The sequence below is a fragment of the Piliocolobus tephrosceles genome, chromosome 20, assembly GCF_002776525.5.
Source record: "Piliocolobus tephrosceles isolate RC106 chromosome 20, ASM277652v3, whole genome shotgun sequence".
Lineage (NCBI taxonomy): Eukaryota > Metazoa > Chordata > Mammalia > Primates > Cercopithecidae > Piliocolobus > Piliocolobus tephrosceles.
In genome coordinates this window covers 43,526,796-43,549,312 of record NC_045453.1, presented here as the reverse complement: position 1 = coordinate 43,549,312, position 22,517 = coordinate 43,526,796, and the positions used below count along the sequence as shown (strand labels likewise).

Genomic DNA, 22,517 nt, shown 5'->3' with positions numbered 1-22,517 from the left:
TGAATCAGAACCTGCATTTGAACAATATCCCAGGTGATTTGCATGCACAGAAGTTTGAGAAGCATCATAGAGCTGTGGAATGGGCCTGAGATTCTGCATTTCTAACAAGCTCCCAGGTGATGCTGCTGGTCCCCAGTGAATAAAGGGAATAGAAGGTAGAACCAGAATCAACTGGAGTTGTCCTAGAGCGCAGCAGATGAGTTAGGTGATAGAATTAGGGTCCCAAATGATACCGATATAGCTATCTCAGTAATCCACATTTAATAGTATGAACTCCTACCAGGGCCTTCCAGGAGTTCTGACCCGGAATGTCCATAGAAGAGCTTTAGTGTATTTGTGAACATCCTTAGATTGTGTACTAGAGTTTGTGTGAACTTTTTCTGTGAAGAATCACTATCTGGTGCACACATGTGTTAGTACAGCTCAAGGTGAGCCAACAGTGTGGGATGACTTCCAGCAAAGGCAAGGTGATCCTAGGCTGCCCTATAGGAGGAGATTATCTTCAGGGAAGACCATATTCTTGGTTTCTTTGGTGCTAGTCACACCTTATCCAAGGTATATCCAAGTCACACCTCATCTTTAATGAGCATTGCAATTTCAAGGGGCGATAGGAGATGAACTGGAGATGTTCAAAGAAGAGCAGTGGTGGAGAGTCCTGGAAACTGTCATGTGAGGAATGATTGAAGGAGCTGGAAAAGATTAAGCTGAAGACACGTGGGGTGTGAGAACTGTATTCAGCAGTTGAGGGACTTTCCTGTGAAGGAATCTGATTTGTTCTGTATGTGACCAAAGGGTGGAACTAGAACCAAACCAGTGGGTGGAAGCTGCCGGCAAATGAAATTTCACTCAATATCAAGAAGGGCCTTTCTTAACAGAGCTGTTCAAACACAGAATGGACAGCTCGGGGAGGAAGCTCCCGATGCTGGAGGAGTTCAAGCCTAGTCTGGATGTAACTTGGCAGTATTTTGTAGAGGGGTTGGTTGAGAGTTAGTATTAGAATTGTGTGAATGTCACAGAAAACCCAAAATAAGTTTATTTCTCTGGAGGTGGGCAGCCCAGGGCTAGTATGTTGCTTTCATCGTCATTAGGGACTGAGGCTCCCACTCAGCTGCTTTGCCGTGTTCATATGCCATCGGTGGCTCAAGACAGTTGCTGGAGCTCTAGCCATTTACAGCAGCAGGAAGGAGGAAAGGTCAGAGAAGGATTGCTCTTCCTGGAGGAACACACTCCACACGTAAAGGACACAGTAACAGGCAGAACTCACATGCCAACAGAGGCACATGACCACAGGCAAGGCAGGCTGGAAAATGTCATTGTTCCAGGAAACTAAGGAAGAGGTAGATATTTGGTGCCAAATAGCTGACTCCTCACTAGATGGTTCAGACGCTCTGAGATGGCCGGACCAGATGATCTTTCTTGTGTTCTTCCAGATTCTGAGATCTTGTATTATGAATGACGTTTGGAGGCATAACTTGCATCAAGCTGTGCTTCTCTGTCCAAATGCATGAAATGCTGACATTTTGCACAATGTTTTCCTCTAACTTCAGTAAGGGATTAGTGTTAATACTCATGAGTTGGAAAAAATAATTCTTGCAAGTCAAGAATTCGGTGTTTTGAGGCAGTAAATTAACCTGAAAAGGATTTCCCACAGGCCTGGGTATTTTCCCATACCAAAAAACTGAGAGGAATTAGACTTGTTCTTATTTTGTTTAATGCTTTAGGAGTAGTTTCTTTCGTAAGTATGAATTGAACATGCTGTTTTTATTTTTTAAATTTATTTTATTATTTATTTACTTATTTATTATTATTATTATTATTTTTTGAGAAGCAGTCTTGCTCTGTCACCCAGGCTGGAGTGCAGTGGTGCAATCTTGGCTCACTGCAACCGCTGCCTCCTGGGTTCAAGTGATTCTCCTGCCTCAGCCTCCTGAGTAGCTGGGATTATGGCTACTGATTTTTGTGTTTTTAGTAGAGATGGGGTTTCACGATGTTGGCTAGGCTGGTCTTGAATTCCTGACCGCAAGTGATCCGCCCTCCTCGGCCTCCCAAAGTGCTGGGATTACAGGCGTGAGCCACTGTGCCCGGCCTGTTTTTTATATTTAAATTAATCAACAGCATCTTTGGGGACCTGGTTTCTTTTTTTCTTTAAATTATTTTTGTAAATACTGAGGGAGCATCTGAATGGCTTTCAATCTTCCTAATATTCACTTGATTTTTTTCTTCTTACCTAGAGGCTACATGGTAATGGGGGATTCTTTCAACACTTCTCTCTTCAAGCAGACATTCCAAAGAATCTTTACTAAAGATTTTAATGGAGATTTCCGAATGGCATTTGGTGCTACTTTGGACATAAAGGTACAGTAGACTTTTTTTTTTTTTTTTGATGTAGACTCACTGTACTGCCCAGGCTGGTCTCAAACTCCTGGCTTCAGGCAATTTTCCTGCCTCAGTGTCCCAAAGTGCTGGGATTACAGGCATGAGCCACTGTACCTGGCCATACTTTTAAAACTTCAATGGAATTATAGTGTTCTTACATTTTCAATCAATATCCAGATTTCTGGCAACCCCCACCTGCTGGACACGGGTGTGTAAAAGCTGATTAAGAGGATCTCAACCAAATGGCTGTTACAAAGCATGTTATTCACTTTATCACTTTTCTTCTTGAGTATGACCTATATATTTATTTATGTTCTAAGTAACGAGCTGCCTGGTTCCCCTGCAGGCTCTGCTCCACCCTGCTTCAAGGCAGTAGGAGATAGAAGAGGAAGTAGGGTGCGTGTTACGAGCAGCACTGTGGCCTGAGGACAGGGCAGCCACACAGTGGTCTGCATTCACCCAGCCATCAGCATGGCTCACTGCATTGCACAGAGCCGTGGTTATGTTTAATGCCTTCCTGAAGAATAGCCAGAGTGCCCTAAAATAGACAGCATTGGGCCGGGCACAGTGGCTCATGCCTGTAATCACAGCACTTTGGGAGGCTGAGGCGGGCGGATCACCTGAGGTTGGGAGTTCGAGACCAGTCTGACCAACAGGGAGAAACCCCGTCTCTACTAAAAATACAAAACTAGTCGGCGTGGTGGTGCGTGCCTGTAGTCCCAGCTACTTGGGAGGCTGAGGCAGGAGAATTGCTCTTATGCAGGAGGCAGAGATTACGGTGAGCCAAGATGGTGCCATTGCACTCCAACCTGGACAACAAGAGTGAAACTTTGTCTCAGAAAAAAAAAAAGACAGCATAGCGAGATTTTTTTTTTCCCCCATGTAGGGACTCCTGGCCCTGATACAGCTGATTCTAAGTCATTGAGAAAACATTAAAAGAGGGTGTTAGGCCTCATGTCGGTGGCTCATGTCTGTAATCCCAGCACTTTGGGAGGCCAAGGTGGGGTGACTGCATGAGCTCTGGAATTACAGACCAGCCTGGGCAACATAGAAAGACCCTGTTTCTACAAATGATTGAAAAAAAAAAAATTAACCACATGCGGTGGTGCACACCTATGGTTCCAGCTACTCAGGAGGCTGAGGCGGGAAAATCACATGTGCCCCGGAGTTTGAGGCTGCAGTGAGCTATGATCATGCCACTGCACTGAGCCTGGGCAGCAGAGTCGCAGGTTGGCGGGCAGGTAGGGGGCCGTCATTAGAAGATGTAATTGGAATTATTACTTGGAGAATTAGAGATAATTATTAAATCATCTAGGTTAAACTTTAAACCATAATCTTTTTTTTTTTTTTTCTTGAGACGGAGTCTCACTCTGTCCACCAGGCTGGAGTGCAATGGCGCCATCTCGGCTCACTGCAAGCTCCGCCTCCTGGGTTCACGCCATTCTCCTGCCTTAGCCTCCCGAGTAGCTGGGACTACAGGCGCCCGCTACAGCGCCCGGCTAATTTTTTTGTATTTTTAGTAGAGACGGGGTTTCACGGTGGTCTCGATCTCCTGACCTTGTGATCCGCCTGCCTCGGCCTCCCAAAGTGCTGGGATTACAGGCGTGAGCCACCGCGCCCGGCCAAACCATAATCTTAAATGTTTGAGGGTTTTGTTTTAAAGATGGACTTTTGAAATGAATTCACATTTTAAAAATCTAAGTATGTTGGCCTTGTCATTATATTGGAGTTCATGAATTAAGTATTTTTAAAGCAACACAAAATAGTATGTTCTCTGATTAGGAATACGCAAATAATTACGGATATACATGAATGTGAATATATTCATACAAGGGATTGGAAAAGAATATAGTATTGTTAGAATTGTTATCTACATGTACAGTAATTTCAAAGTTTAAAAAGTAAGTTATGAGAGTTGAAAATGCTCATGTTTCACGTGTTTCTAAGGGCGGATTTTATTAAAGTTCTTTATTATTTTTTTTTATTTTTTTGAGACGGAGTCTCGCTCTGTCGCCCAGGCTGGAGTGCCGTGGCCGGATCTCAGCTCACTGCAAGCTCCGTCTCCCGGGTTCACGCCATTCTCCTGCCTCAGCCTCCCGAATAGCTGGGACTACAGGCGCCCGCCACCACGCCCGGCTAGTTTTTTGTGTTTTTTAGTAGAGACGGGGTTTCATCGTGTTAGCCAGGATGGTCTCGATCTCCTGACCTCGTGATCCACCCGTCTCGGCCTCCCAAAGTGCTGGGATTACAGGCTTGAGCCACCGCGCCCGGCCTAAAGTTCTAATCTCAGTGGCTGAGGAGAAATTTGTAGGTCTAAGTAGTTATGATCCATGTGGGGTTTTCTCTTGGCAGAATAGTAGTGTTATATTTTTCCTCTAAGCTTGCATTGTGGCCATGATGAGAGAAGGGTGGATTGAAGTGATCTTTAACTTTACACTATCATGTATTTGTTATAGACCTCTCGGGAACTGAAGATTGCAGGAGCCATTGGTCCATGCGTATCTCTGAATGTGAAAGGACCGTGTGTGTCAGAAAATGTAAGGAAAACAACTCCATCACCCTCACCTCCTGCCCTGGATTTAACCCATCAGAAGTGTCAGAGCATGGTGATCTCACATGTGTCACCTGTCGGATGTGTCTGCAGTGACAGAAGGGCTAACCCTCATTGATGACTTTACTCGGAGAGGTGGTGTTATTCCATCTGTTCGTCTAAAGGGTTAGAGAGAAGGAAACTGAGGCTCAGAAAGGTTCAGTATCTTGCTCAGGGTCAGAACTGACATGCAGGAGCTAGAGCCCAAGTGTCCGTGACTCCACTGCCCATGGTCATTGTGCCGAAGCCATGCCATGCTGTTCAGCACAAGGCAAACATTCAGCACAGTCCTTCCAGAGTAAGCCTATTACTCATTGCCCTTAGAGGTGATACCTTTGTCTCACTCAGCTAATAACAAGCCTTTTACAACAGAGACCACCATGAGTTGGTGTGGCAGTGGGTGACACTGCTGTGTGTGCAGACATCTGTTTTCTCTTGTAATGGATTTTGAGAACAGTTCAGTTATCTTTTGGGATGAGCGACTTTGCTTATTGTCCACTTCCTCTGATTATACTTCACTTGCTCGGAAGCAAACCATTTGGTTTGGCAAGGCCTCTCTAGGGTGGCCCTGGGCTGGGGTTACACAGTCATGTTCTTCCCTCACTGTCATCGTCAGTGGGAGGGTAGACCATAGAACCAGATGTGGATCCAGGGTGCAGGTTTACACCCCACACCTGGCCCAAGCAAAGGACTTACTTGCTGTGTGATTCAGTATCCTTATGTGGCAAATGGGGATAATAACAGTGCCTACTCTACAGCATTGTTAGGAGGTTTAAATGAGTTGGTTCAGGTGAAGCAGTTCGTGCCTGGCACACTGGAAGTGTGGGTCTTCTTTCATGTTGTCAGCAACAAACGTTCCTGAGTGACCACATAGATTCAACTTTTGTTGAGCTTGGCAGAGGCAAGGCGATTTGAGAGCATATTCCTGTAGTCTTCTGAGTGAGACAGATTGCTGCCCTAAAGCCCATCTGATGAGTCATTCGTTACTCCCAGAGTACTAAGGGGCTTGTACCCCTATTTCCTGGCAAGGCTTTGGAAGACTGCCTTGTTATAAAATATTTTTCATGGACTTAAAATCTGCCTGCTGAAGGCTTCCTGAAATAGTTTAAGAAGGCATTTTTATGAATTAGTACAAGCTAATTAATTTTTCTGGTAGAATTCAGCCATGAAAGTTTTGTTTGGGGAATGAGGATGCAGAGAATGGGAAAATACAATTTTCAGACATACTGAGAAGTTTGAAGAAGAGTATGATGAATTTCTGTATACCTACCATTTAGTCATTGATTGTTAACATTTTGCCATAATTGCTCTATTGTCTTGTTTGCCACATTTGCTTTATCTGATTATCATTTATTTGCCACATTTGACTTATCTACTTTTTTTTTGCTGACCTTTGAAAATAATTTGCAGATATCATGATAGTCCTTTAAGCACTTCAGTATGCATCTTCTAAAAACGAGGATGTTCTCCTACCACGATGTCATTATCAAACTTAAGAAAATAATAATTTCCTAATATCTAATTCATATTTTTTCCTTAATTTCCCTCCAGATGCCCTTTGTAGCTGTTTTTCCCCCAACCAGCATTGCATTTGATACGATAGGCTTTGTAAAGTGAGAGCTATGGTTAAAGGTGTGTTTAGATTCAGGTGAAGCCTTTTTGCCAAACATTCTTCCTGAGCAGTATATACTTCATGCTGTGTCACCTCCAGAGGCACTGTGTCTGCTGTCCCATGTTAGATGTGCTGAGTTAGATCGCATGGTGATGGTGGTGACTGCCCCACTGCCTTTCTACCGCAAGGGAAGACTTTCCCCCTTTGCCATGAGCGGGCAGTCTTTTGAATGAGAGTGTGTAGCACAATATGAAAATCTTGTTTGCCAACAGCCTAATGGTTTTTAGCATCCATTGATCTTCACACAAATCAGTTTATTTCTTTGAGGGTTATAAAATGGTCGTTTCCTAATTGTCTTTATTGTTTCTCCAATAAAGGCATCTAAAGAGCAAATGTTTAAGTAAGGAATTTGTGTATCAGTAAGAAAAGGATATTTTGGAGCTCTGGAGGAGCCGTCATCGGTCTTGTGCTTAGAATGGGGTTAGCAAGGCAAGAAGGGGAGGCATGAATGTTCCTTTGACTTCTTTGCCTTTTTCCTGAGCACAGCTCTTTACTTTCCAGCAGATAATAAACACCTGCTTCCTTTAGAAAAGGCCACTACAAGGAAAGTGAACTCCCGTGAATCCATCTAGCTCATTATCTAGCTTAGGAAGTACTGACAGAACGGAGCGCACCCTCTCCGCTCTCCACCTTAGAGCTACTGTGTGATTTCACTTTAAGAGTCTTTCTTAAGAGTCTGACTTGATTATTTGTGGATTTCAGTGTTATGTATCATGCGGAGACACCCCCCCCCCCCCCCAACACACACACACACACAATGTATGTGTAAACCCGGAACGATGGGTCACACCTGTAATCCTAACACTTTGGGAGGCTGAGGCAGGAGGATTGCTTGAACCCAGGAGGTCGAGGCTACAGTGAGCTGTGATTGTATTACGGCACTCCAGTCTGGGCAACAGAGGGAGAGACCATCTCAGAATAAATAAACAACATATATGTGTAGTATATGTGATATAATAAAAATTAGAATGTCAATATAAAAAGCTTAATTTTAAAGTATAAATGTAAATATTAAGCCTTCCTCTGGTCTGCAGTTGTTCTCTTTTCAGTAGAAGATTTCATTTCAACTTAAATGTTGTCCTAAAAGAAGATACTCTAAGTAGCCTGCCCTACTCAGTCAGTACTTTTCATTAGCGATTAACCATAGGGATAGTTTTCTGGTTTTGTTTTTTAAATTCCTCTTCCCACCCCTAGGAACTTGGTGTTGGTGGCACGAGTCAGTGGAAAATCTGTGGCCTAGATCCTACATCTACACTTGGCATCTATTTTGAAGTTGTCAATCAGGTGAGTTGGATTTCTTCACATGTCTTCATGTCTTAGTGTCCTGTTCTGTGATTTATCTCAAACCAGTGGTCTCTGGTTACTTTCTTCACAAACCGATATTCCTTGGGTATTGTTTTAGGCCTGATGATAGTCTGGCATGACCACCTCTTATTTATTCCTTCAAGGGTTTAGTCGGAGTCAGGCAGCAAATTACTTTTGTCCCTTTATTGTTGATAAGGTCATTAGAAGTGTAATGGATTTTACTAGTCATCATCATGTCGGTGAATTTTTGAGTGCATCGCTTCTTTCTCTAATATTTTATTATGAAAAATGCCAAACATACAGAAAAATTGAAAGAATTGTACAGTGAACACGTAGTACCTAGGTGCACCCATCAACTTGATTCTGTAATTAACATTTTACTGTACTGGCATACCTTGGAAATATTGTGGGTTCAATTCCACACTACCACGATAAAGTGAATATTGCAATAAAGCAAGTCACGTGAATATTTTGGTTTCCTACTGCATATAAAAGTAATGTTTACACTATAGTGTGTTAAGTGTTAAATAGTGTTATGTCTTTGAAAACATTGTCATTCTTTTTTTCTTTTTTTTGAGACAGAGTCTCGCTCTGTTGCCCAGGCTGGAGTGCAGTGGTGCATCTCAGCTCACTGCAAGCTCCGCCTGCCAGGTTCACGCCATTCTCTTGCCTCAGCCTCCCGAGTAGCTGGGACTACAGGTGCCCGCCACCACGCCTAGCTAATTTTTTTGGTATTTTTAGTAGAGACGGGGTTTCACCATGTTAGCCAGGATGGTCTCAATCTCCTGACCTCGTGATCCGCCCGCTTCGGCCTCCCAAAGTACTGGGATTACAGGCGTGAGCCACCACGCCCGGCCTGTTCATTCTTTAATTAAAAAACTACTTTACAGTTGACCCTTGAGTAGTGTTGGGGTGCCGACACTGCACAGTTAAAAATCCACATACAACCATAACTCCCCCAAAACTTAACTACTAGTAGTCTACTGTTGACTGGAAACCTGACCGATAACCATTGATTAACACATATTTTGTAAGTAATATATATTATATTCTATATTCTTACGATAAAGTAAGCTAGAGAAAAGAGAATGTTATTCAAAAAATCATAAGGGAGGGAAAGTGCATTTACTGTTTGTTAAGTGGACATGGATGTCACGAAGTCTTCATACTCGTCTTCATGTTCAGTAGGCCGAGGAGGAGGAGGAAGAGGAGGGCTTGGTCTTGTAGTCTCAGGTGGCAGAGGCAGAAGAAAATCCACATGCAAGTGGACCCATACAGTTCAAACCTGTGTTACTCAAGGGTCAACTGTATTGCTAAAAAATGTTAATGATCATCTGATCCTTCAGTGAGTCATAATCTTTTGCTGGTGGAAGGTCTTACATTGATGTTGTTGGCTGCTGACTGATCAGGTTGGTAGTTCTGTAGGGTGAGTGGCTGTGGCAGTTTCTTTTCTTCTTCTTCTTCTTTTTTTTAATTAAGACGAAGTCTTGTTCTATCACCCAGGCTGGAGTGCAGTGGTGTGATCCCGGCTCACTGCAACCTCTACCTCCCAGGTTCAAGCCATTCTCCCACCCTGGCCTCCCGAGTAGCTAGGATTACAGGTGTCTGCCACCATGCCTGGCTAGTTTTTGTATTTGTAGTAGAGACAGGGTTTTGCCACATTGGCCAGGCTGGTCTTGAACTCCTGACCTCAAGTGATCCACTTGCCTCAGCCTCCCATAGTGTTGGAATTACAGGTGTGAGCCACTGTGCCCGGCCTGGGAATTTCTTAAAATAAGGCAACAATGAAATTTTTGGTAGACTCTTCCTTCCAGGAAAGATTTCTTTGTAGCATGCAGTGTTGTTTGATAGCTTTTTACCCACAGTAGAACTTCTTTCAAAAACGTAATCAATGCTCTTAAACCTTGCTGCTGCTTTATCAACTAAGTGTATGTAATATTGTAAGGCTTTTCTTGTCATCTCAACAATGTCACAGCATCTTCATGAGGAGTAGATTACATCTCAACAAACCACTTTCTTTGCTTATCCATAAGAAACAACTCTGAATCTATTAAAATTTTATCATGAAATTGTAGCAATTCAGGCCCATCTTCAGGATCCACTTCTTTATCTTTTTAATAAAAAAAATAGGCCAGGCGTGGTGGCTCACGCCTGTAATCCCAGCACTTTGGGAGGCTGAGGTGGGCGGATCATGAAGTCAGGAATTCGAGACCAGCCTAAACAACAATGGTGAAACCCCGTCTCTACTAAAAATACGAGAAAAATTAGCTGGGCATGGTGGCGTGCACCTGTAATCCCAGCTACTCAGGAGGCTGAGACAGGAGAATCACTTAACTCGAGAGGTGGAGGTTGCAGTGAGCCAAGATTGTGCCACTGCACTCCAGCCTGGGAGACAGAGGGAGATTCTGTCTAAAAAAAAAAGGCTGGGTGCGGTGGCTCATGCCTGTAATCTCAACACTTTGGGAGGTGAAGGCGGGCAGATCACGAGGTCAGAAGATCGAGACCATCCTGGCTAACACAGTGAAACCCCATCTCTACTAAAAAGACAAAGCAAAATTAGCCAGGCATGGTGGCAGGTGCCTGTAGTCCCAGCCACTTGGGAGGCTGAGGCAGGAGAATGGTGTGAACCCAGGAGGCAGAGCTTGCTGTGAGCCAAAATTGCACCACTGTACTCCAGCCTGGGCAACAGAGTGAGACTCCGTCTCAAAAAAAAAAAAAATAGAGATGGGGTCTCTCTCTGTTGCCCAGACTGATCTCAAACTCCTGGGCTCAAGTGATCCTCCCACCTCAGTCTCTCAAAGTGCTGCGATTACAGGTGTGAGCCACCACACCTGGCCAGGATCTACTTTTTTTTTTTTTTTTTTTGAGATGGAGTCTTGCTGTGTTGCTCAGACTGGAGTGCAGTGGCGCCATCTCAGCTCACTGCAACCTCTGCATCCCAGGGTCAAGCAATTCTGCTGCCTCAGCCTCCCGAGTAGCTGGGATTACAGGTGCCTGCCACCATACCCACCTAATTTTTGTATTTTTATTAGAGACGGGGTTTCACAATATTGTCCCAGCTGGTCTCGAACTCCTGGCCTCAGTGATCCACCTGCCTCGGCCTCCAAGGTGCTGGGATTACAGGCGTAAGCCACCGTGCCCAGCTGAGGATCCACTTCTAATTCTAATTATCTTGCTGCTTCCACCACATCTTCAGTGACTTCCTCCACTGAAGTCTCAAACCCCTCAAAATTGTCTATGAGAATTGGAGTAAAATTCTAAACTCCTGTGAAAGTTGATATTTTGACCTCTTCCCATGAATGATGAGTGTTTCAATGACATCTAGAATGGTGAATCCTTTTCAGAAGATTCTTCATTTTCTTTGCCCGGATCCATCCCAGGAATCACTGTGTATGGCAGCTATAGTCTTATAAAATGTGTTCCTTAAGTAATAAGACTTGAAAGTTGACATTTCTCCTTGATTCATGGGATGCAGGATGGATGTTGTGTTAGCAGGCATGAAAACGTTGATCTCCTTTATATCTCCCTCAGAGCTCTTGAGTGACCAGGTGCATTGTCAATGAGCAGTAATATTTTGAAAGGAGTCTTTTTTTTCTGAGCAGCAGGTCTCAACAGTAGGCTTTAAATATTTAGTAAGCCATGCTGTAAACAGGTGTGCTGTCATTCAGGCTTTGTTGTTCCTTTTGTAGAGCACAGGAAGCGTAGATTGAGCACAATTCTTAAGAGTCCTAGGATACTTGGAATGGTAAATGAACATTGGCTTCAACTTAAAGTCACCAGCTGGCTGGGTGTGGTGACTCACACCTGTAATCCCAGCACTTTGGGAGGCCAGGTGGGTGGATTGCTTGAGTTCAGGAGTTCAAGACCAGACTGGGCAATGTGGTGAGGCCTCACTTCTATCAGAAATACAAAATATAGCCAGATATGGTGGTATAAGCCTGTAGTCCCAACTACTTGGGAGGCTGAGGTGGGAGAATCTCTTAAGCCTGTGAGGCCGAGGTTGCTGTGAGCTGAGATCATGCCACTCCACTCCAGTCTGGGTGACAGAGCAAGACCCCATCTTAGAAAAACAAAATAAAGTCACCAGTTGCATTAATTCCTAACAAGAGAGTCAACCTGCCCTTTGAAGCTTTAAAGCCAGGCATTGACTTCTCTCTAGCTGTGAAAATCCTAGATGATATCTTCTTCCAACAGAAGAGTTATTTCCTTTACATTGAAAATCTGTTGTTTAGTGTAGCCACCTTCATCAGTGATCTTAGCTAATCTGAATAACTTGCAGCAGTTTCTACATCAGCATATGCTGCTTCACCTTGTGCCACTATGCTATGAAGATGGCTTCTTTCCCTAAACCTCAGGAACCAACCTCTGCCAGCTTCCGACTTTTCTCCTGCAGCTTCCTTACCTCTCTCCGCCTTCATAAATTGAAGAGAGTTAGGACCTTGCTCTGGATTAAGCCCTGGCTTAAGGGAATGTTGTGCCTGGTTTAATTTTCTATTCAGACTTCTAAAATGTTCTCCACATCAGCAGTAAGGCTGTTTCACTTTCTTATCATTCACGTGTTCACTTTTAATTTCCAACTTTTTCTTTGCATTCACAGCTTGGCAGTTTGGGGCAAGAGGCCTAGCTTTCAGCTATCTTGGCTTTCAACGTACCTTCCCTACTAAGATTAATGATTTTTAGCTTTTGATTTAAAGTGAGAGACGTGTGACTCTTCCTTTCACTTGAACACTTAGAGGGCATTGTAGGGTTATTAGTTGGCCACATTTCAATATTGTTGTATCTCAGGAAATAGGGGAGGCCCAAGGAGGGGGAGAGAGATGAGGGAAAGGTCAGTGAAGCAACCAGAATACACACATTTATCAGTTAAGTTTGCCATCTTATATGGGTGCAGTTTGTAGCACCCCAAAACAATTAAAATGGTAACGTCAAAGATCACTGATCATAGATCACCATAGCAGATATATAATAATAATGAAAAAGTTTGAAATATTGTGAGAATTACTGAACTGCGACACAGAGACATGAAGTGAGCACATGTTGGAAAACTGGCGCTGATAGACTTACTTGATGCATGATTGCCACAAATCTTCAATTTGTTAAAAAATCTGCAAATAAGTGAGGGATGCCTGTGTTTGTTTAATGATTAACAGTCCATCACAAATTGGACAATTCATCAGCAATAACTTGTCCAGTTTGTGATCCATCAATCCGTCTTCATTTTGATGCATTTCAAAACAAGCCGCAGTCATCCATGTATTTCATGCCTAAACCCTTCAGCAGGTATATCATTAACTTCAGTATTGAACGTAGTTCTTCATCTTTTTTGGAGATAAAGGTTATATGCAGTGAAATGTGCAAATCCTAAGTGTGCCCTTCAAAATGTGTCAAGAACCTTCCCATCATTGCTGTGTCAGTCATTTTAGAAGATTACAGTGGACTCTGTCACTGTGTTTGAGTCGTGCCTATAACAGACAAGGTTTTGGCCTCTCATCCTGCAGCACAACGCCCCGATCCCCCAAGGAGGCAGAGGAGCCATCCAGTTTGTCACGCATTATCAGCACTCCAGCACCCAGAGACGCATCCGCGTGACCACCATCGCCCGAAAGTAAGGAGCCCTGGTTTCCTTTCTGTTGAGGAACTGCCTGACATTTTTCCCTTGAAGAGATACTTTAACATTTGTTAGTCTGTCTTTTTGATTCCATTGAATGGTTCTCACCAGACCTCATTGGCTTATTTGATCAGAAGAGGAGGCATTTTTGGCTAACCCAGTTGGGCCTATGAATACTTGCCTAGAAGAATCATCTTTCTGTAGGAAATATAGTTCATTAAAACTTATTTATTATTATTATTATCATCATTTGGAGACAGTCTCGCTCTGTTGCCTAAGCTGGAGTACAGTGGCATAATCACAACTCACTGCAGCCTCAACCTCCCATGCTCAAGTGATCCTCCCACTTCAGCCTCCCAAGTAGCTGGGACCCCAGGCACCTGCCACCAAAACTGGCTAATTTTTTTACTTTTTTTTAGCAAGATGAGGATCTCACAGTGTTGCCCAGGCTGGTCTTGAACTTCTAGGCTCAAGCATTCCTGCCACCTCGTGCTCCCAAAGTGTTGGGATTTCAGGAATGAGCCACTGCACCTAGCCTGTGTTTCTTTATCTGAATAGATGTCTGGCTTTCTGTTCTCTCCTAAACATAAGCATGGCACTAACTCTGGAATTATCAGTTGGGCAGATGTACAGAGTCAGCTTAGGCACATAGAAGCAGCATTTGACCAGGAGGCTGCAGCAGTCTTGATGGCACGGCTTGGGGTGTTCCGAGCGGAGTCAGAGGAGGGACCTGATGTGCTCCGGTGGCTGGACCGACAACTCATCCGACTGGTAAATTGGGGACAGTGGCATTAGGTTCAGTCTTGGTTTCTGCTTTACTTTCGAGAGAAGAAAATTGTCACTTAATTATTATTTTATAGTGAATCAGCAAGAATTTATCAGTTGCCTACCTTATGCCACACACTGGACATTCTGGTAAAGACGTGTTAAATGTGCATTTTCCCCTCAGAGATTTACATTATAGTTGAGGAAGAAACAACACGCACAGAGCATTTGGAGAGTGACACAAATCTGTGTGGGTTGAGTTGACTTAGTTGAGTCATTTTGCGAATGCTCTGGTCTTGTATTTTTCTTCTAAACCTGGAAAGTAGTTTTAGAAATAGGGATCCAGGCCTGGTGAGTTTAGGGAGATGTCTTGTATCCTTGTATCAATCTGGGTTTAATAAGATGAGAGAAGTAACACTGTAATTTAAACAGGGAAAGTCTTTTATAAAGAATACAGTAAGGGAGTAGAAGAGAGACTGGCTAGAAGGAATTATAGAGAATTGGGCAGCCACTACTTCTGGGGCTGAGATAGAGCACCCAAGGAAGTGCTCCCTCTCCCCAGGGCTGTTCCAGACCTAGTTGGGACGGCATGGCCATGGCTTGGTGAGTCTTTTGCAGAGAGGTTGCCATGGTGCTGTGCCAGGGGAACTTGCTAGAAATTCACTCTCTAGAATTTGAAGAAAATCCACCCTCCATGGTGCCAGGGAAAGCTGTGTACCGGAAAATGTCTCATTGGAGGCATGCAGGGATGCTGCTTTAGCTGCTGGCTGCCATGTTCTTCAAGAACTCGGCACTGGGGAAGCCACGGTGCAGCAGGACCCAGCACCCAGGAAGCTGCTGAGTGAGCACTCAGGCGCCCGAAGCTGACACCTCCAGTGCACTCTACTGACAAAGCTTGATATCGTGCCAGCTGGCAAATGAGAGGTAGTGAAAGGGCCCATGTCCATTTCACAGCAGGCAAAGGGGGTGAGTGTGGAGCCAGCACAAGGCAATAAATCAATAATTGGCACACGATAATCTTACCTTCCTGGAGAGTCACAGCATGTGTTTGTGATCAAAGGCACCATGGAAAGGTCCAGTAAGGAAACTGTTTCATTTTGTTCAGCCCTCTATTTGCCCTTGCTATCTCATGGATCCATTTTTCAGGAAGTGTCAACATTTCAAACATAATTTGAAAAGTGCTGCTTTAAGATTTCAAAGGGCAGAGGGCCCAGGTGGTTAACAAAGACTTCCTGTGGAAATGAGCCTTTAGTCAGGTTTTTTATTAAAGAATAGCTTAATTGGAGAGGAGAAGGCAAGGCTTGCTGAGTGGAGGGCTAGCAGGAATGAGCCCGTGGGAGCTAGCTGGGTCTTTTAGCTTATGCTGAGGACTTTGAAGAAACCAGTGTCACATGAGGCCAGGTTGTGCAGTGGGGCACAGAGTCAGGGAAGGTACACCTTGATTGGGGAGCTCCTTAACTTTAGGGAGCAAGGGACACTTGGCTGTGATTGTTAAGCAGGGGTGTGACATCGGCATGATGCTTGTGTTTACATTTAATATCACCACGTGAGGCACACCACAAGGCGAAAAGGCTATTGTTGTGAATGGAGGATTTTTCAGGCTCGATGGCGCTGAGACCAGCGTAGTGGCAGTAGAGATGGAGGAAGCAGAAGGTTTGAAATCAGGATGTAAACTGAAAGAATTGATAAAACTTGATGAAATGATTCTTTGTAAAGTCAAAAACCAAAAAGTCAGCATTGAGTGACATTTCACACGTGGGTAACTGCATGAGTGATGGTGAGGTAGAAGATGGGAAAGGAGTGCAATTTTAGGGTGAGAGAAGGTGAATCTCTTTTTTTGAATGTAATAGTTTATTTTTGATAATTGAATGTGAACTTGCAAAAGTATGTCTCACGAAAACTCCCATATTTGGGTGGATGTCCTGACTGGGGTTCAGGCTAGAGGTTAGCACTGGACACTGGAGGGTGGATTTGGAGGCACCCATCTGGCTCTAGTGTTTATTTGTACCCAAAGCAGTGAGGATAGGAGGAGGGGGCCAAGAACTAACCCCCAAGGAGTCCACAGTTAGGGGGAGGAGGAAAACAAAACCATTGAAAAAGGCAGAAAATGGTTGGTTGGAGAGATTATGAGAAGTAGGAAAGTGATGTATTAGCAGCTGAAGGAGAAAGTTTCAAGACTTTTGGGCAGTCACCTGGCTCATGCTGCTAGGAAGTTCAAGAAGATGAGAACTGTGGAAGGGCACCAGATTTTGTGGGAAGAAAGTTATTGTTAGAAATGGGGTTTCTTTAAATGGTGAATAGCCCAATTCTTTAGTGACCAGAAATGTGTAAGCAGAAATAAAGGCAGGAAGAGAAAACATTGTGGTTCAGAAATCTGCCATTGGGAGAAACAAATTTGAGTTTTAGTGTGAGAGAACATCAAAGCGTAAGTATAATTGTTAGTTTTCATGGTGTTAGAGGGTTTTCATGTGGAACAGGTGCCTGGAAGAGCTCACCTGGCTTCTCTGGTCAGGGCGGTCCTCAGGCCAGCATTGCCTGAGCTGATTAGAGATGCAGAATCTTCAGCTCCTCCCGAGAGCCTGCATTTTTAAAAAAATTTAATATTATTTTTTTTTTGAGAAGGAGGCTCGCTCTGTTGCCCAGGCTATAGTGCAGTGGTGCAGTCTCGGCTTACTGCAAGCTCTGCCTTCCAGGTTCACGCCATTCTCCTGCCTCAGCTTCCCGAGTAGCTGGGACTACAGGCGCCCGCCACCATGCCCGGCTAATTTTTTTGGTATTTTTAGTAGAGACGGGGTGTCACCGTGTTAGCCAGGATGGTCTCGATCTCCTGACCTCATGATCCACCCGCCTCAGCCTCCCAAAGTGCTGGGATTACAGGTGTGAGCCACCACGCCCGGCCAGAGCCTACATTTTAATAAGACCCCTCCGGTCATTTGCCTGCTTGAGAAGTGCTAGTCTAGGACTTACAGTAAGTGGCAGAGTTCGGACTGGATGTAGCTTAGTCCAAGAATGCTTCCAGGTAATGCTAACTTAGATTTTTCTCTCTCTCTTTGTGTGTGTGTGTTTGGTTTGTGGTATTTTCTTTCCATAGTGTCAAAAGTTTGGACAATATAACAAAGAAGACCCCACTTCTTTTAGGTTATCAGATTCCTTTTCTCTGTATCCTCAGGTAAGTAATATATGTTTCTAAAATAACTACAGAACAGTAAATTTTCATAGAAATGAACTTTATTCTCAGGGTAAAGTGAAGGCTTTTTAATGTTTTGAGACTCAGTCTATAGGTGACAGAGATTGTTCAACCCGAGTCGAATGTGTGTCGAGGCAAGACAGCACCCTAAGCCCTATAGAAGATAAAGATGACATGCAGAGGGGAGGAAACTCATGCATACGTTTTCATGAACAGGCAAAATAGGATCATTGATATAAGGCCATAAAAAATATCTCTGATATGTAGAAGTTCTGGGGAAACAGCTACCTCAGCAACAAACCAAGAAAATGAGCACACATGGAGATGAATATAACAAAACAAAACCACAGTTAGTGCAACAAATATTTAATAATATGTCTGTGGTTATTATGTGCATCATAGCCAGGAGTGAACAATAAGCAGCTCCTGAAAGGAACTGCATTCAGCATGAACAAAGCCTTTGGAAGCCATTGGACAAGAGAGAGGAGCGGGAAAAGTAGATGAATTTCCATCTCCATTGTAATTTAGCAAATAGAGTGTAACTCTTGGGTGTCTATAAGAATTACAGGAGCTGAGGCCAATTGAGTATTAAATATTTAGCACAATGCCGGTCACCTGTTCAGCACTAAATGTGACCTAGCTCCATAGCAGGTGCCTGGGACTCTGAGGTGCCCATGTGTGAGAGGTTAAAGTTGTGTTGTGTTGTGGGAAGAGCCCTGGACCGGCCAGAGTCAGGGTGAGGTTCCAGTGCTGGCGCCACTGGGCTGACCTTAGAGGAAGTTCAAGAGCCCTGTAGAGTTTGGTTTCCCACCTCTAGCAGTGGGGAGTTGCTCTGGTGAAGTGGTTTGCAGGGTTTTTTTTTTTATTTTAAGTCATGGAATCGTTTCTTTGAGAGGAGCTGCCCTGAAAAGCCAGCACATAAAGCAGATAGAGTTGGTGCTTCTCTGGTTCTGCCCACGTACCACCCCCATAGTGGGTCCCACCAGAGTCCTCATCCCTGGGTCCCTGAGGACTTGATGAAGACTCTAAGAGCACAGCTTGAAAACCAGATGAAATGCTTTCTCAGATTCCTTCTGTCAAGGCATTCTAGGAGAGAGGCCAAGAGCCCAGTCTCTAGAGCCAGGCGGCCTGGTGTAGAGTCCAGCTGTGACACTCAGTAATGGGGTGACCTTGGACAAGTTGCTCGCCCCTGTGCCTCAGTTTCCTCACCTATAAACTAGGGATGGTAAGAGAACTTACCTCATGGGCTTATTGGAAGGATTAAGTAGTTCTTGTCAAGTGCTTTGTGCCTTGCATGTAGGATGTATTGAATGTCAGCCTTGATTATTATTTAGGAACCTATGATTCAATATTTGGAGTCTCAGGAAGCTTTATACTTCACAAGGCAGCTCATTTTCATGTTCTGGCAACTCTTTAACGTGAGCTGAAAGTCTGTCCCCACCCCTTCTTCTCATCCTCGAGGGTGAGAACCTATGGCTGCAGTGTCATCCCACGTCCCTTTCTCCCCTGCACCCACACTTCACCATCCCAGCTTGTGTCCTGAGCTCTCATCTGCTGTTCCTGTGCCTGGAATCCCCTTCCCCCTGGTGCTGTGGCCTCCTCAGCCATGTCTCTCAGGGTCCCCTTCCCCCTGGCGCTGTGGCCTCCTCAGCCACGTCTCTCAGGGTCCCCTTCCCCCTGGCGCTGTGGCCTCCTCAGCCACGTCTCAGGGTGCACCGTCAGTCCCCAGAGCTCTAGGAAGTCTCCTCCTGGCCCTCCACCCCCACCTCCCCAGTGCTATCCTATACCCTGGCTCATAAAGGCACGCCCCAAGCATGCCTTTCTCACTGGGTCTGACTTCTCTGAGAGCAGATACTCTGTCTCTACTGCCTGGCACAGTGACTCTGGAAATGTTTCTTTGGTGTTTCTCTTAACTGTGGAAGCTCTGACATATCCAGAGGCCCTTTTTTAAAAAAAAAAAATTATTTTTATTTTTTTAATTTTTAATTTTTTTTTTGAGACGGAGTTTTGCTCTTGTTGCCCAGGCTGGAGTACAATGGAATGGCACAATCTCAGCTCACTGCAACCTCCGCCTCCCGGGTTCAAGCGATTCTCCTACCTCAGCCTCTTGATAGCTGGGACGACAGGTGCCCGCCACCATGTCCGGCTAATTTTGTATTTTTAGTAGTGATGGGGTTTCTCCATGTTGGTCAGGCTGGTCTCGAACTCCCAGCCTCAGGTGATCTGCCTGCCTTGGCCTCCCAAAGTGCTGGGATTACAGGCATGAGCCACCACGCCCAGCCAGAGGCCCCTTTTAAAAATAAGTAAGTAAATAAATAAATAAATAAATAAAATAATACAATTTTTAATTGTAGTAAAACACACATAACAGAATTTACCATCTTAACCATTTTTAAGCGTACAGTTGAGTAGTATTAGGTGTATTCACATTATTGAGCAACTGATGTCTAGAGTTTTTCACTTTGCAGAGCTGAAACTCTGTGCTCATTAAGCAACAGCTCCCAGTTTTCCTCTTTCCCCACCCCTAGTACCACCTTATGCTTTCTGTTCTGTGAACCCAGAGAGCCCTTTTCTGGGTTCTCCTATTTCAGACCCCTGAGGCAGATCTACTCTGTGGGTGTCTAAGAAGGTTACAACTATATGCATTTCTCTTTCATTCTTTGTGAATGCAGTTCATGTTCCATCTGAGAAGATCTCCATTTCTTCAAGTGTTTAACAATAGTCCTGATGAGTCGTCATATTACAGACATCATTTTGCCCGGCAGGACTTGACCCAGTCCCTCATCATGATCCAGCCCATTCTCTACTCTTACTCCTTTCATGGGCCACCAGAGGTAAGGCTCTACCTGAGTGCTTTCCTGAGGATTGGAATCACCTAACTTATATATTCTTTTTTAAGCAAATTTACTTAGCAGAACTGTAAAAAAATAAAACTTTGAGTTTTTATAGTAATTTAAATTATTAAATTTAATTTAAATTTCTATTAAAAATACCTTTAGGAAAATGTCAAAGACATATAAAGCTATTATTTGTGGAAGGCAGGAATAAATGTCAAAAACTCTAAGAAATAACATGGTTGCTTTCTTTTTCCTTGTGCTTGTATACTTATATCCAGCAATTCCATGTTTTGTATCTGAAGGAAAGACTCCTAGATATAGAATAGACTTTGTGCAAAAAAAAAAAAAAAAAGTAAAGGAACTACTATAATAGAGAATCAAATAACAGTCCGAATGTTTAATATAGGAAAATAAATAAGTAACCTGAGAAATGCAGTTGACCCTCAGTATTCATGGAGGATTGGTTCCAGGACCTCTCTCAGATACCAGAATTCTTAGATACTCAAGTTACTAATATAAAATTGTGTAATATTTGCATGTAATCTGGACACATTCTCCTGTATACTTTAAGTCATCTCTAGATTAGTTATAATACCTATTATGTAAGTGCTATGTAAATAATTGTCATACTGTCTGGTTTAGGGAATAATGACAAGAAAACAAGTCTGTACATGTGCAGTACAGATGCATATTTTTTTCAAATATTTTCAATCCAAGGTTGGTTGAATTTTCAGATGTGGAACCGACCAACAGTATTCACAAAATGTATGTAACATAATAAAATAGAAAGTCCTTATGTAAAAATGTTACATGAAAAAAGCCAAAATAGAAACTTTTCTAAATATTCCCTGCAAAAATAAAGAACTATATGGAAAAACCAAAATATCAATATTTGTTATACTTGGGTACACATTTTAAAATTTTCTTTATTGAGTACAACTTACTTTTATTATTGAAATAATTACTGGCTGGGCGCAGTGGCTCAAGCCTGTAATCCCAGCACTTTGGGAGGCCGAGACGGGCGGATCATGAGGTCAGGAGATTGAGACCATCCTGGCTAACACGGTGAAACCCCGTCTCTACTAAAAAAAATACAAAAAAAACTAGCCGGGCGAGGTGGCGGGCGCCTGTAGTCCCAGCTACTCAGGAGGCTGAGGCAGGAGAATGACGTGAACCCGGGAGGCGGAGCTTACAGCGAGCCAAGAACCGGCCACTGCACTCCAGCCTGGGCGACAGAGCCAGACTCTGTCTCAAAAAAAAAGAAAAAAGAAAAAATTACTAAAATAGCAGGCGGATCACCTGACATCAGGAGTTTGAGACCAGCCTGGTCAGCATGGTGAAACCCTGTCTCTACTAAAAATACAAAAATTAGCTGAGCATGGCACCAGTAATCCCAGCTACTCAGGAGGCTGAGGCTGGAGAATCGCCTGAACCCAGGAGGCAGAGGCTATAGTTATTTATATAATATATAAATTATTACTTATAAGTAAATAAGATATATATATATTTTGAGATGGAGTCTCACTCTGTCACCCAGGCTGGAGTACAGTGGTGCGATCTTGGCTCACGGCAACCTCCACCTCTCAGGTTCAGGTGATCGTCCCACTTCAGCCTCCTGAATAGCTGGGACCACAGGCACGTGCCACCACAGCCCAGCCAATTTCTTGTGTTTTTGGTAGAGACAGGGTTTTGCCATGTTGCCCAGGCTGGTCTTGAACTCCTGGGCTCAAGTGATCTGCCTGCCTTGGCCTCCCAGAGTTCTAGGTTTACAGGCGTGAGCCACCACACCCAGCCATAATATATATTTTGTAGTAAACTTCAAAATTTGGGTTAAATGCTATTTTTCATATAGGCATCTGTATTCTGTCTCATCTACAGAGAGTGTCTCTGATTGCTAAAATACATACAAAACTGAGAATATTCAGAATTATTTTTCGTTCTAAGATCAAAAGATATTACTAAGCCTGGTCAACATAGTGTCAGAGCCTGTCTTTGCAAAAAATAAAAAATTAGTTGGGCATGGTGGCATGCGTCAGCTACTCTGGAGGCTGAGGTGGGAGGGTCACTTGAGCCCAGGAGGTCGAAGCTGCAGTGAGCCAGGGTCGCATCACTTGACTCCAGCCTGGGCAACAGAGCAACACCCTGACTCTTAATTTAAAAAAAAAAAAGGTATCATT

At 43.8% G+C, this 22,517-nt stretch overlaps 1 protein-coding gene across 2 annotated transcripts in view; it reads left to right on the top strand.

Annotated features, from left to right (window-relative positions):
• Positions 1-22,517, top strand: part of SEC23B (SEC23 homolog B, COPII coat complex component) — a 49,797-nt gene that overhangs the window by 14,840 nt on the left and 12,440 nt on the right. For both annotated transcript variants that reach the window (XM_023217782.1, XM_023217780.2), the window contains exons 10-16: positions 2,232-2,355; positions 4,833-4,913; positions 7,833-7,922; positions 13,442-13,548; positions 14,169-14,322; positions 17,408-17,485; positions 20,176-20,337. In XM_023217782.1, coding sequence (XP_023073550.1) covers positions 2,232-2,355; positions 4,833-4,913; positions 7,833-7,922; positions 13,442-13,548; positions 14,169-14,322; positions 17,408-17,485; positions 20,176-20,337 — 796 coding nt within the window. The remainder of the gene's footprint in view (positions 1-2,231; positions 2,356-4,832; positions 4,914-7,832; positions 7,923-13,441; positions 13,549-14,168; positions 14,323-17,407; positions 17,486-20,175; positions 20,338-22,517) is intronic.